Source organism: Symphalangus syndactylus, chromosome 8 (genome assembly GCF_028878055.3).
Source record: "Symphalangus syndactylus isolate Jambi chromosome 8, NHGRI_mSymSyn1-v2.1_pri, whole genome shotgun sequence".
NCBI lineage: Eukaryota > Metazoa > Chordata > Mammalia > Primates > Hylobatidae > Symphalangus > Symphalangus syndactylus.
In genome coordinates this window covers 35,383,512-35,397,708 of record NC_072430.2, presented here as the reverse complement: position 1 = coordinate 35,397,708, position 14,197 = coordinate 35,383,512, and the positions used below count along the sequence as shown (strand labels likewise).

General features: G+C 38.4%; 1 protein-coding gene across 2 annotated transcripts in view; it reads right to left on the bottom strand.

Annotated features, from left to right (window-relative positions):
- The window catches only part of SEL1L (SEL1L adaptor subunit of SYVN1 ubiquitin ligase), a 61,992-nt gene extending 50,388 nt beyond the window's left edge, over window positions 1–11,604 (bottom strand). The window contains exons 1-3 of one of the 2 annotated variants that reach the window (XM_055288536.2): window positions 11,364–11,604; window positions 5,409–5,446; window positions 4,459–4,690 (exon numbers count right to left, since the gene is read on the bottom strand). In XM_055288536.2, coding sequence (XP_055144511.1) covers window positions 4,459–4,690; window positions 5,409–5,446; window positions 11,364–11,433 — 340 coding nt within the window. In that variant the 5' untranslated portion in view covers window positions 11,434–11,604. The remainder of the gene's footprint in view (window positions 1–4,458; window positions 4,691–5,408; window positions 5,447–11,363) is intronic. The other variant, XM_055288537.2, reaches the window with a different exon arrangement.
- Window positions 11,605–14,197: the final 2,593 nt, after the last annotated feature.

The window sequence follows — 14,197 nt, the reverse complement described above, 5'->3', positions numbered from 1 at the left end:
TGAAACCCCATCTCTACTAAAAATACAAAAAATTAGCCAGGTGTGGTAGCAGGCGCCTGTAGTCCCAGCTACTCGGGAGGCTGAGGCAGGAGAATGGCGTGAACCCGGGAGGCGAAGCTTGCAGTGAGCCGAGATCACGCCACTGCACTCCAGCCTGGGCAACCGGGCGAGACTCCATCTCAAAAAACAAAAACAAAAAACAAAAAACAAAAAAAAAAACAAATTTGTAGCCTAGTAGCAATAGGCTATAACATATAGCTGATATATAGGCTACACTAGCTAGGTTTGTGTAAGTACACTCCATATTTGCAAACATGATAAAATTAACTAGTGATGTATTTCTCAGAATGCATCCCCATTGTTAAGTGACACATGACTGTCCCTCAGTATCACTAGAGGACTGGGTCCAGGACCCGGCCTAGTGGTACCAAAATCCATGAGTGCTCAAGTTGTTTAGATAAAATGATGTAGTACTTGCATATAACCTACGCAATCCTCCTGTATACTTTGCATCATCCCTAGACTACTTCTAATACCTAATATAATGGAAATGCTATGTAAATAGTTATGCTACATTGTTCAGGGAATAATGACAAGAACAAACAGTGTGGACATGTTCAGTACAGTTGCAACCACCCATTTTTTCCAAATATTTTCAAATATTTGGTTGAATCCATGGATACAGAGGGCTGACTATATGTAAGAATCCATGAATTTATAATGATGCTTGTGATATTGTGAAAAAAATATTTGATCTTCATCCGTTTCCAGAAACATAGCTCTTAAAATCCCTGAAATCTCTTGAGTGATAAGAATGTCTTCTGTATGATAATGAGATAATTGGTGGCTGGAGACTCCTAGATAGCCTTGGGATAGGACTTGCTTGCCACGGAAACCAACCATTAGATTAGGTTAGAGGGTTAGAATTAATAGTCCCATCCCCCAACCTCAGAAGGGCAGAGGAGCTAAAAGTTGATCCAATAAATCAATGCCCAATGATTTAATCAATCATGCCTGCATAACAAAGCTTCCATAAAAATCCAAAATAGCTGAGTTCTGGGAGTTTCTGGAAAGCTGAGCACATGGAGATTCCTGGAGGGTGGGTGTCGTGGTCAGATCAGAGAGGGCATGGAAGCTCTGCAGTCCTTCTCCCATACCTTGCCCAATGCCTCTCTTCCATCTGGCTTTTCGTCTCTATCCTTTGTAATATCCTTTATAATAAATGTAAATTTATATTTACATTTACCCATTTATCATGCTTCCCAGAGTCCTAAGTGCTAACAAATTAATTGAACCCAAGAAGAGGGTTTTGGGAACCCTGATTTATAGCCAGTCTGTCAGAAACACAGACAACCTGGGGCTTGTGATTGGCATCTCAAGTAGCGGGGACTGGTCTTGTGAGACTGAGCCCTAAACTTGTGAGATCTAATGCTATCTCCAGGTAGTCTCAGAATTGAATTAAATCGGCAGACATCCTGCTGGTCTCTGCTGGAGAATCCTCTGCAGAACTGATTGCTTACTTGGTATGTGGGGAAATACACACAACATATCTGGTGTCAGAAGTGTTTAACTCAGTGAGAAAGAGAAAGAAAAACACACCTTGGTTTGGTTTTTCCTATATCCTTACAATGCTCAAATACAAAGCAAAACAAAACAAATAAAAACAAACAAAAACATACTCATTAGTCTCTTTTGGAGACTGCTTGGGCACCAAATTTTCATTTTGAAACAGTTCAAAGGAAATAAGAGTTTATCTAGCTTTCCCTGAATGAGACTATATTTCAGGGTAATCAAAGACTTGACGAGAGAAAATTCTTTATAAGAGAATCCCAGGTAACAAATGCAGGAGGAATGGAAGAATTAGAAATTCATCATTTTGCAACCCCTAATAAATAAAAGATCCAGGCAACAAACATAAATGGTTGCCAAAACCCCTAGGCAAAAGATCAGTGAGGAACTTTAGAATGGTGAGATCAGGCTGATACCACTTGACCTCGCTGGTTAATCTTAACATCAGTAAAAGTGGAAAAATCAGATACTACATGTCTCTCAATGTAATGCAATAGAAAGTACATACCACCACATACCTATGAAATACTCTCAATAAAAAGACAGAACCAAATCTACTCATGTCTCTAGAACTAACTCCCAGTTTATAGAATAACTCCCAGTTTATAGATAATGGAACAAGCTCAATGACATTACAAGTTCATGACCGACTAGATCCAAAACGTGGGAAACTGTATAGCACAAAGGACACTGCATTTTTCTTTAGCAAATAAAATGACACTTCAAAACAAAGGAGGGGCTGGGTGTGGTGGCTCACGCCTGTAATCCCAGCACTGTGGGAGGCCAAGGTGGGCAGATCACTTAAGGTCAGGAGTTCGAGACCAGCCTGGCCAACATGGTGAAACCCCAGCTCTACTAAAAATACAAGAAAATTAGCCAGGCATGGTGGTACGAGCCTGGTATCCCAGCTACTCAGGAGGCTGGGGCAGGAGAATCTCTTGAACCCGGGAGGTGGAGGCTGCAGTGAGCCAAGGTTGTGCCCTTGCACTCCAGACTGGGCAACAGTGTAAGACTCTGTCTCAAAAAAAAAATAAAAACAAGGGAGGGAGAACAGCAACAGATTAAGAGAAACCTAGGTCTTAGCTTGGAAATGAATTCAAACAAATAAATTGTAAACAGACACTTGAAGCAACTAGAAAAATTAAACAGTCTGGGTATTAGGTAATAAAGGAGTAATGGCTAATTTTGTGATTTTGCTGAAAAGAAAATTCTTACTAGAGAGAGAGACAGAGAGGTAAAAGCACATGCAGAATTTGCCTTAAAATATTCTAGGAAAGAAAAAAAGGGCAAATGTGTGTAGGGTAGTAAAGATGAAAAGACCAGCAGAATGTTGATGTCTATTGAAGCTGAGTGAGGGGTGGTAAGGGGCGTCATTTTACCCTCTACTTTTATGCATGTTTAAAAATTTCCCAGGCTTGGTGTAGTGTCTCATGCTTGTAATCCCAGCACTTTGGGAGGCCAAAGTGGGAGATCACCTGAGTTCAAGGCTGCAGTGAGCTATGATTGTGCCACTGCACTCCAGCCTGGGTGACACAGTGAGACCATGTCTCTAAAAATATAAAAACTAAAAAAAAAAAAAAAAAAAAAAAATTCCTAATTAAAAAATGAAGAATGAATTAAATTATAATATTTAGTAAAAATTTTAAAATGGTAATACACACTTGGGTGAGGTACAGGAAAAAAGGTATTTTCAGAGGAAGTAAACAGAATTACTTTTCTGAAGAACAATTTAACAATGTGTATCAACTGCCTTTTAAACTTTTACATCCAATTCAGCAAATTTACTTTAAGAATTCTAAGGAAATTTTCACAGATAGGCACAAAGATACATCTAAAATGATCTCCCAGCAAAACGTAAACGTTTTGGTTTATGGTACCGTATATTTACATACAAAATTTTTTATAGCCATTAATTATCAAATTGCAAAAAAGCTAAATGAGATGGAAAAACATTTATGGTAAACTGTTACATGCCAAATGCAAGCTGCAACATAGAATACACATTTTGACCCAATTTACTTTTCTTAAAACTACTGATACGCCTAAGAAAATCCTGAGAGAATATTCTCCATGATGCGAGTAGCTGTTATTTCTAGTTGATGGGATTCAGGTACTTTTAATTTTTAAAAAATAGTTTTCTATTCATGAGAATGGTATATTTGTAGTAAAAAAAAAAATTCTATTTTTTTAAAAAGTTCAAATTTGGATCAGTTCCTGAGAGTGGTTAGCAATGGAATAATAAACAGATAAGGCAGTGATCACTGAAATAATAAATGACAGAAGGGCAGAAAGACATGGTAGAATGGATACATTAATAATTTTTAAAAGGATTAATATTTAGAAGACTATTGTGAAAAAGGTCAAGTTTTAAATTGAAAAGTAGAGGTTTCAAGATTGCGAAAGTTAGACTAGGACGGAAGTACACACAAGCGTCAGCTGAGGGATAAACACCTAAATCACATTACCTAGGATGATCAACAAGGTTATTGTAGTAATAATCCTACCACAATCCTGAAAATAACCACGGTGGCATGTTAGACAGTTCTTCCTGAGTTTCTGTTTTGTATGCTAACCTGACAGATTATTTTTTAAAATTTCTCAGTGAGAAATGTATTTACATACTAGAGTCCAAAAAGAAACATTAGGATATTAATAAAAAGATAAATGCAATCTCATCTATTGAATTCTGTTTATGTAACTTGGGTCAAATCTGTTAAGTGAATAACTTTGGTATATTAAAATCTAGAAATTCTCACCAAACTACACTCCATATATTATTTGTGGGTAATAATCAGTGAAGCCAGTCTTCTTCGGCCTCTTTACTCATTAGCTTAAAATTTTCAGTTGTCTCCTAAATAAATAAAAAAGCAAGGAAAATGTCCAGACTACCTGGTTTCCGTACTTTCTTTGGCTCTTCATAGTCCTTGTTTTCTGGATTTGGAGACTCTAGAAAGCTGATATCTTCTGTGACACTTTCCCCCTCTTGGCTCTTGAGGCTGTCTTCCTCTTCTTGAATAGAGGATTCTAATTCAGATTCTTCTGAATCAAGAAATATTTGACCAGCAACCACTCTGCCTGCAGTAGTATGGTCCTTTACTGACTCATCTGATGTTAAAGTAGACTGAGAATATAAAGTATTTTTAGTTATCAACAATGCCAGGACTTTCCCCAACCCTATTTGACCATTATTTTTACTAATCCAGGTATCACATCTCCTTCAGCTCCTTGAAGTGCCACACTCATTCATCTCTACAGGCTTTGGCATGTGTCCATCACGTGCCTTCCTGCATCACCTAACTTGTAGCCCTTTTGAATTTCAACTTAGATGTTATTTCCCCCAGAGGCCTTCCTTAATTCCCAAAGTCTGGGTTAGGTTTTCCTCCACATGCCCCCAACATACCTTATACTTCTACTTCCTGCTTTTATCTACATTCCCTCAAATCTAAAGATCAGAGCTCATAACTGACTGCAGGGTTGGGCTTGGTTAGTACTTGCATGGGAGAGCTCAATCAACCAATAAGTGCATTAGCTCACTGGATTTATTTTTGAAAACTGGAAAGTGGAAACAAATGACACAGGTTAAATCCTCAAACTTAGAGACACACACACACAGAGCACATTCAAGTTGAAATGAAATATTTACTATTCCCTCTTGTAGGTCAGTAATTTTTTCTTCCTCCAGAAAAACTAGAACTAATACTAATACCATCTGTCTTTTTCTGTCCTTTTTAATTCAATTGTTACTCAAAAGTTGCAGATCTCATATCCTTTCTAAGATACATAATTCATGCTTTTAAATCAGGCAGCATATACTGGCCAATACACATTTTAGTACATACCTTGGAATCCAAGGATTCATCCTGGCTGCCTTCTTCATCTGCAAAGAAATTTTATTAGTAATCTTTCTTGTTGGGAAATTATAGTTATTATTAAAAGAAAACTTTTGAAAAGTATAGCAAATAATAATCAAACATTAGATAAATAAACCTAGAATTATTTTAAAGTTAGCTATATTCAGCAATTGTTCAGAAAAGATCAAGTGAAAGGAAAAAAAAATGGGTTGGGGGTTTAGTTTCTCTTTTTCTCCAGGAAAGACATTAGCTTCATCTGTTACAAAGGTAGAAGACCAACAGCCTCCACCAACAGAAACAGGTATTTCTTCACATTCAATCCAATTCTTGTGGGTCTACTTAGTGTATTTCTGAGAATGAGTTACTAAGTTCACAAAAATAAATCTCTAATTTCATACTCCGGGCTTCCACCTATTCTGTTTCTCTGCTCAGGATCTTGAGTTAGAGTAGTCCATTTTAGTGCTAATTAGTATTTGTATTGTTTACTACTACAGTAAGGATGGAAACTAAGAATTATTATTCGATAGCAGAGTTGCAAAACAAATATATTTAGGATTTGTGTTCTACTATACTCAGAAATAACCAGATGCAGGTAAAAAGCAGCATGGTCCTATCATATATTAACTCAATTGAGAGCTACGTAGTAAGAAATCAATAACTCATATTAAACAATGAAAAACAGCCACCGGTTACACCTTGCTTACACATTCACACAGCCTGCTTTGGTGTTGTCAGATTACATTAATTTTCCTTCTGTTACTCTTTCTATGTTTTCTGACTATTACTCTTCTGGCTGCTTGTTACTCTTCTTCCTGCTTTTACATAAACACATGCAACAACTCAATGTGCAGATGCAAATGCTTGATTTTTGTATTCCTTGCCAGTTTAAAACAGCGAATCTGTCAGATCATCTTTAAGTTTCCTTCTTGCTCTTAAAATTACCTGATTTTATTCAGGAGTGAGTTTCAGTTCTACTTGCTCCATAAGCTGTATGAGAAATTAACCAGTAGACAAAACCCTGTAAGACCATGTGATTTTTTACTAGAAAACTTGCTACTATAGTTGTCATCTATACTTCACTTCATATGGCCATATCCTAAATATCATTTGTAATTTGCAACTCTCAAATATAACAAAAAACCTGTGTTAGAGTTTGTTATCAAAGTACTGAGTTAAGACTAAGAAGTATAACCAACTCAATTATGCACAAAATACAAGAAACTACCTCACAATATTTCTTTTGAATATTTGAGGAACCTAGTCCACTAGTGAGGTTTTGCCATATATGAAAGTGCTGTCAAGTCAAAGAAAATTTAAATTACAGCTACTATTCATATTCACCTACTTTTAGATTACCTTCAAAGTATGTTTTACTTCCGGCAGGTGGAGAGAAGGGTATGCCACATATTAGTCCCACAGCGCCCATAACATTAGGCAATGATGTCAGTTAATTAACAATTGTCCTTCACGCTAACTTCTTCACAAGTATTACCCAAAGCCCAATTTCTAACACGTGGTTCAAATTCCATTCTCAGCAAATATTTAGATAAAGAAAAAAACCATCTCTATAATATATCAAAGTTGTACTGTAAGTATATGTAATTAATCACAAACTTCAACTAGTTAATATATCAAGAACAGACATTAAATGTTTAAACGTATATGAAATATCCCCAAATAGTGAATGAAACTTTAGATTGGCTGGAACTCTAAATCACTATCACCAAATTGCTACATTTAGTACCTCACCACAACGGGTTACATAGGTAGCTAACAGATGAATCATATAGACACACCTGCAAATACACTTAAAGATGTACATTTCACACAGCACAAGTGTTAGGCATTAGAGTAGCAAAATGTGTTTTCGAACTCCAAGACAAAAATTTGTAACATCAGGGTTATTTCATGTGAATTGCATCATGCTTCTCGTCTCTCCCTCTCTCTTCGCAACCTGGACTATATGCTAATATTACTGGTGAATAAGATAATTCTCAGTTACTAAACTGGGAAAGCCTACTCCAGATGGTAGTCTCAAAGCATAAGCTATTTTCTTTTTCAAACTGATATAAACATTCACACAACACTTTTTAAAGAGCTGTTTATAACCTAGGGACTTCTGATATGTAGTATTCAGGTAAGGATTAAAGAGACTGAAGTTATGCATAAATAAAAAGCAAATAGTAATGTTTTCATCAGAACACAGGTATCAACAAAAAAAAAAAATGCAAAAGGATTAAGTTATGCATTTCTCGCTCAACAGCATCACATCCAAATGGTTCCATATTATTTTATTAATTGTACACCTTCCTTTGAAAAGGACCAGTTTTTATTTTAATTGTATTAGCTAACAAAATTGCAAAGTACCAGAGATATGTTTTCAGGGAAAAATGACCACTACAAAATCATTTTTCCATTAATCATGTAAATTGAACAGACTGATAACCTTTAAACACAGAAAGTCTAAAGAGTTCGGTGAAAACAGACCAGATATCCTGTTCTCTGCTTTAGCTCTAAATCAGTACAGATCCTAAGATGCTCTCGATTCTAAATTTCTTCAATTCTGAGACCTGGAGAGCTAGGTCTGGAACCTGGCTTCATCACGTTAATTCTGACACACATGGTTCAATAACAAAGGCTTGCTCAGCCTCTGTTTCTCAATCTGTCAAAAGGGGTAACACCTCTGTCCCTCTGACTCACAATAATATTTTAAGGTACAACCAAAACAGTGAAATTAAACATCCTCTGCTACCTGAAAACTACTCTCTGAATTTATAATTATTACCTGAAATACCTGGCAGTGGAACTAACTAAAATGACTAACACTGCTTGGCACAAAGAAAAAAAAAAAGGTTAAGCCATTTGCCTCTTCCTGCCAAAAATAAGAAATTTTTCACTATTATCCAGAGAAAACGAAGAAATATCTTTTTAGTGTCCTCCTTTAAATTTATTAATAGAGAAGAGAAAATGTTTCTAATGTTAGCCATGTGTTAATGACGAGGATATGTTCTGAACAGTGTATCACTGGGCGATTTCCTTTTGTATACTTAAATAAACCTAAATGGGATAGCCTTCTACACACCTGGGCTATATAGTGTAGCCTGTTGTTCCTAAGCTACAAATCTGTACAGCATGTGACCATACAGACTACTGTAGGCAACTGTAACATAACAGTAAGTATTTGTGTACATAAACATAGCTAAACATAGAAAAGCTACAGTAAAAATATGGTGTAAAAGGTTAAAAAACGTATACCTGTCTAGGGCACTTACCATAAATGGAACTTGCAGGATTAAGAGTTGCTGTGTGTGAGTGAGTGAGTGAATGTGAAGCCCAGGATGTTACTATACACTATTGTAAACACTATACACTTAAACTACACTAAATTTATTTTTTAAAAAGTGTGCTACCATGTTACAATGGCTACAATGTCACCAGGTGACAGGAATTTTTCAGTTCCATTATATTCTTACAGGGCCACCATCTTACATGGGGTTCATTGCTGACCAAAATGTCATTATGTAGCATGTGACTATATCATATTTTTACATGCCTCTAAAACATGATACTAGCTAACAGCTACAAACAGCGATAGAATCAAGATTCTCTTTGTTGGCTGACCATACTCCACCTGGACAGATGCGACCTGCCCTGGGTAACCACTAATGTTCAAACACAAAATTATCACCAAAAACTTGATTTTTATACTGGAGTAAAACTTTAAACTTTGAGGCTGAAATCCTGTGAATGAAAATCACAATTGAAAATCCATAGCTTCATTTATACAACTTTATTTTACACAGGGTTTTTTTGTATTTTGTTTTTTTTTTGAGATAGGGTCTCGCTCTATGGTCCAGGCTGGAGTGCAGTGGCATAATCACAGCTCAGTGCAGCCTCAACCTCCTGGGGCTCACTCCATCCTGCCACCTCAGGCTCCCGAGTAGCTGGAACTACACTTGTGCGCCACCACACCTGGAGTTACGTAGAGATGGGGTTTTGCCATGTTGCCCAGGTTGGTCTTGAACTTCTGGGCTCAAGTGATCCTTCCACTTCAGCCTCCCAAAGTGCTGGGATTACAGGCATGAGCCTGGCCCGCACAGGTGTTTTATGATATATGAACTTCATGTGAGCACAGTACTGCCTTTATTACCTTTTAGCACGCACATCTACATTGTTTTAGTTCTGGCTAAGGCTTTTACCTTTACCATTGAAATGTTTTGGCATAGCTCTAACTATGATGGAAATCAGAGCAGACATTTCTTGAATACAGTCCTCTACCTATATCAATACAACCCAAGGATTTAATATATCACTGTTAAGCCTTTTATTATAACATCCTGAAAGCCCCAACTGTTGATCTTCAAATATCTTTTCCACTGGCATGGAGCTCTAAGTATATGAAACGTAGTCAAAGACAGAAAAATTTCTATGCTTTAATTTTCTTTAAACTCTGCCAATTAAATTCAGAGGGATATACACCGTGCTCTTTCATTACTGTAGTTCTCTTTAGTGTGAAGAATCCCTCATGGAGATTGTTAAATCTATGTATACCTGAGCTGTTCCAGACCTAAAACCAAATGTTTAACACACCCGTAAGAGGAATTCTAATGCAGGAGGTCCATGGTCCAGCAGGTACTCTACTCATTAAGTTCAACAGCTTCATTGCATGCTTTTTGATCAAGTATTAAATAACTGCTAAAAGTGCTTCGAGAGTTATGTATAGTCTAAAGATCTGGTCATTAACTCAAAAACCATGACTACTACTGGAGGGAGGGGAGTGGACCTGAAAGAATGATGTTGGCAGTAAAGTAATTAGCATAGGGTTGGTGCTTTTGAAATAGTATCTCAAACCACATCATGGATAGAATTTAGGTTTAGGCTCTTATTTTAGAAGCAGAATGACGTTATGGCATTGATTTACAACTAGGACAGGTAATTTGGGGATTCAGATAACCATTTGGGAAATTTTCTGTTAAAAAAAAGCTGACATTTATTTAAAAAAAAAAAGTTGACATTTATACTCTGTGTTGTCCCCCCAAAACGTCAAGCCACAGAACAGCTGTCCTGTTAACTGAAACAGATTAAAATTCCAAAGTTTTACTGTACTAATTTTTCTTTATCAACACTTAGAAAGACGAAGTTTTCATGAACACTGTCAAAATGGAAATTTTCAAATGAAGGCAGATTAAAACATTAAAAAAAGGGGGAAAAACCAGAACCAGAATAAAAATTAGCTAACTGTAAAATCAATTCAAAAGCACACTAATTTCTGTATCTATATAAAACGCATCTTATAAAAACCAAGATTTTCCCAAACATAAAATGACTGTCAACAAACATGGGGCAACTCAGAAACACTGTGACAGGTCACCGCTTTCTCAGGAAGGTTTCGAAAAAGTAGAAAGTGGCTACAATGAGATCAAAAGTCTTTGTTTTTAAACAGACAAACAGACCAGGGACCATCTCCGGTGTTAAGCAAACTCACCAAACTACTGTCAACACCCTGGTCTGGATGGATCCTCCTCTGCCCCAAAGTGACAGCTCCAGGTTTGTCAATTATTTAACTTACAATTCCCAAGCCCAGAGTTCCAGACCAGACCCTTCCTCTACCCCAGGGTCAAGGAAGCTCCACTCGGGCTCCTGTATCAAGATTCATTCCTTTGGAGTCAATTCCGCGTTCGTGAGAAAGAGTCGCGTAAAGTTTGTTACGTGGGAGAGAGAGGTGTGGGCAGGGTGACCGCCCCTTCTTTTTCCACCCCACTCCACCTTCCTAAATAGCCCCTTTGGCATAGGCCAAGCAAAGCCAAAGAGCGAGTGACAGGCCAATGCGAGGTATGTCCAGGGAGAACGGGGTCCCGAGCCTGGAGTCCCCACGGCCCCGCCGGCGGTAGAGGTTGGGGGGCGGAGGCTCTGGGCCTTCAGCCCGAGGGGGCGGATACTGACCCGAGGACGCCGAGGCCAAGCTCAGCAGCACCGCACAGAGCAGCAGCGTCAGCCCTATCCGGACCCGCATCCTCCTCTCGGGGCCAGTGCCAACCCCTAGAGCTGTCGCCTTCGCCTCTGCCACCACGGAGTCAGCAGCCGCCGCCGCCTCGCTGCTGCTCTTCCTGCTCTCGTCTTCTTCCTCCGCCCCTTCCCAGGCTTCCTTGACCCAACGCCCAGCCAATCCCCGCCCGCCGTCGCGGGCTTCTGGTCCAATCACCATGGCCTCTCCGCCCGCCCCCATTGCTCCGCCCCGGGGTCATTCATTGGCCAATCATCGTACGAAGCTCCCACACCAGCTTTCCCGGTTGGACCACGACTCACGGACATGGCCCCAGCTAATTGGTAGCCCCTGGGTTCAACCGGAATCAGGGCGTGAGTCAAAGACTGTGAGAAAAGAGGCTCGTCCAAGACTACAATTCCCAGAATGCGCTTCATGGGATTAACTCGGGGGGTGCTCTTGGGAAACGTAGTCCATCGTGGGGCAAGATTTATAAGTGCGGGTGACTGTTGAAGTTAGAATTTAACTAACACCTGGGCTAAATATTAACTCAAGGCTTTGGATTCACAAGCCTTTTTAAATTGACCCAAAATAAATATTAAGGAATAATTTTAAGAACTTGTAATGTGTTTAGCATCTTTTCCTGTTTTATTTAAAAAATTTAAATTGGGCATAGTGATATGAGCACAGAGAAAAATGCCACAGCTAGTTGAATTTGAGGTGTTTTTTAAAACTTAGATAAAACAGTACCGTGAAGTACGGAAACCAGGGTGCAACTCACTACCTGTCCTCCTTTCTCCGACAAAACAACAGGAAATAAATCCACTCAGTACAGATTATCTCAATACAGTATTTATTCTCACTAGGTTCACCAGAAAATAATCATCTAGAAAATGTGCCAACAGCCTTTGAAAAATCATTTCAAACACTTGTCCTCATCCTTCTCCTCTTGTGAGTTGCATTGTTCTCTTCTTTCCTAACTAAAGTCAGGAGACCAGGTTCATGAGTGTGGAGGTAGAGGTGATAGTCATTGCATCGCAGGCACAGAAATACTCTATGTAATCAGCACCAAATCCACCCACAGTCAGCTCTAAGGCCTAGAACCTAGTCCAGCCAAGTGAAGGGCTTTGGAAAAGTCTCTGCTGGCCATGTGTCTTAGCACTTCTGGGCATTTGTCTTCCTTCTTTTTTTTTTTTTTTTTTTTTAGATAGAGCCTTTTATTTTCAGGAAGATGGTAAAAAACCAACCACTGTTTGTCATTCACATTGGAGGAGATGAAGGAAAGAATTATCTCCTCCAAAATCTTGTCTTTTCAACTACAACCTCCTTGGCTCTCATCACTGTTTCTGTCACTAACAATGTTCCCTCTGAGTTCCTCTGATTATAAATTATAGAGTAAAATCTGGTATATTTTCCTTCCTTTTTCATCTTATTGATAATCAAATTCTATCAACTTAAACTATGTAACTTATAATTGTTTTATTTTATTATGTACGTCTGTTCTCTTCCTCACTGAAAACTCCCCCAATGGCTTTCATTTTCTCTCACCTGGATGATGCACCTGAGTTCTAGCCCTATTCCCTAACATCATTCTCCCTTTAACCTGAATCACATATCATGGCCATATTAATTTTCCTTCAACACTGCTTTCATATGCCTATTGAAAATTTTCAATGGCTACACTTTTCACAGAGTAAAAAAAAATTAGAACTTATTCTACTCACAAAATAGGAACTGTGCTGACAGTCCACTCTGTTGGGGAAGTACTGGGGAAGAAACTTCTGTCTTCTACAGAAGAACCAGTGATTATCCGTTTGATTAAAACTGGGGAAAGTTTGCTGCTTAGTTAAGGCTCAGCTTCATTTTTCAGTTTTGTCTTTACTGAGTACGTCTTATATTTACTAAGGGTTGTCCTGGGTGCTGCATGGACCAAATAGCCACTTCCCTTTTACTTTCCAGATTTCACATTAACACAATCATGTCTTTCTAAGGGTTCCTCTACCCTTTCTCCAACTGCCCCTGCTTCTTTCTCTTAGCCATAACTCTGGCATCCTTCTCAATTTCATTCACGTTTCATCTTAGATCACACTTCTCCAACCAGATCTGTCCTCATTAATCTTCATTTCTCTAAGAATCTATCGAACACTCACAATCTTGCCTTATAAACAGATTGTAAACGTGCTGTGGCTGGAGATGATCATGTGATTCTGTGTATAGGTATATAGCGCTGGACTTGCCACCACTAGCACTAGATAATTATTTATCGGTTGATAGATACGTCTTGCCTGTCTGTTGTGAGATTCAAAAGTGAGACACAGGATAAAAGCACTTTCTGCATTGTAGGATGTTTTACATATAGTATTGTTTCTTATTGATTGCTTGGTTGAGGCAAAGGAGGGAAATTAGTTTTATGCCCTTAATGGGAAAAGGGCTTAGAGCTGCTAGAGCTTTTGCCTTTAGCCAGCAATGAGTAACTGACATGCTCTGAGAATTCTCATAGAACCTGACTTCCTGGGGAAGTTCCAAGTCTCCAAAGTGGTTCAGAATATGCTGTGGGAAAGTCAGATTTATTTTATCAGCCTGCTATATTGCATGAGATTAATTAGAAAAAAGGTTGTGAATTCTCCATGGCCTATCCAGTCTGTGCATACACTCCTCAAGGTTCCCTGCCACCATTCCCAGTTAAGGTTATGTACTTGTACAAAATGTTAATATTATTTATTAATTCTTAGACTGCTTCAATATTTGCTCAGCTGTCTTTATTCCATCTGTCCATATCAGCATTCTGGGTCAT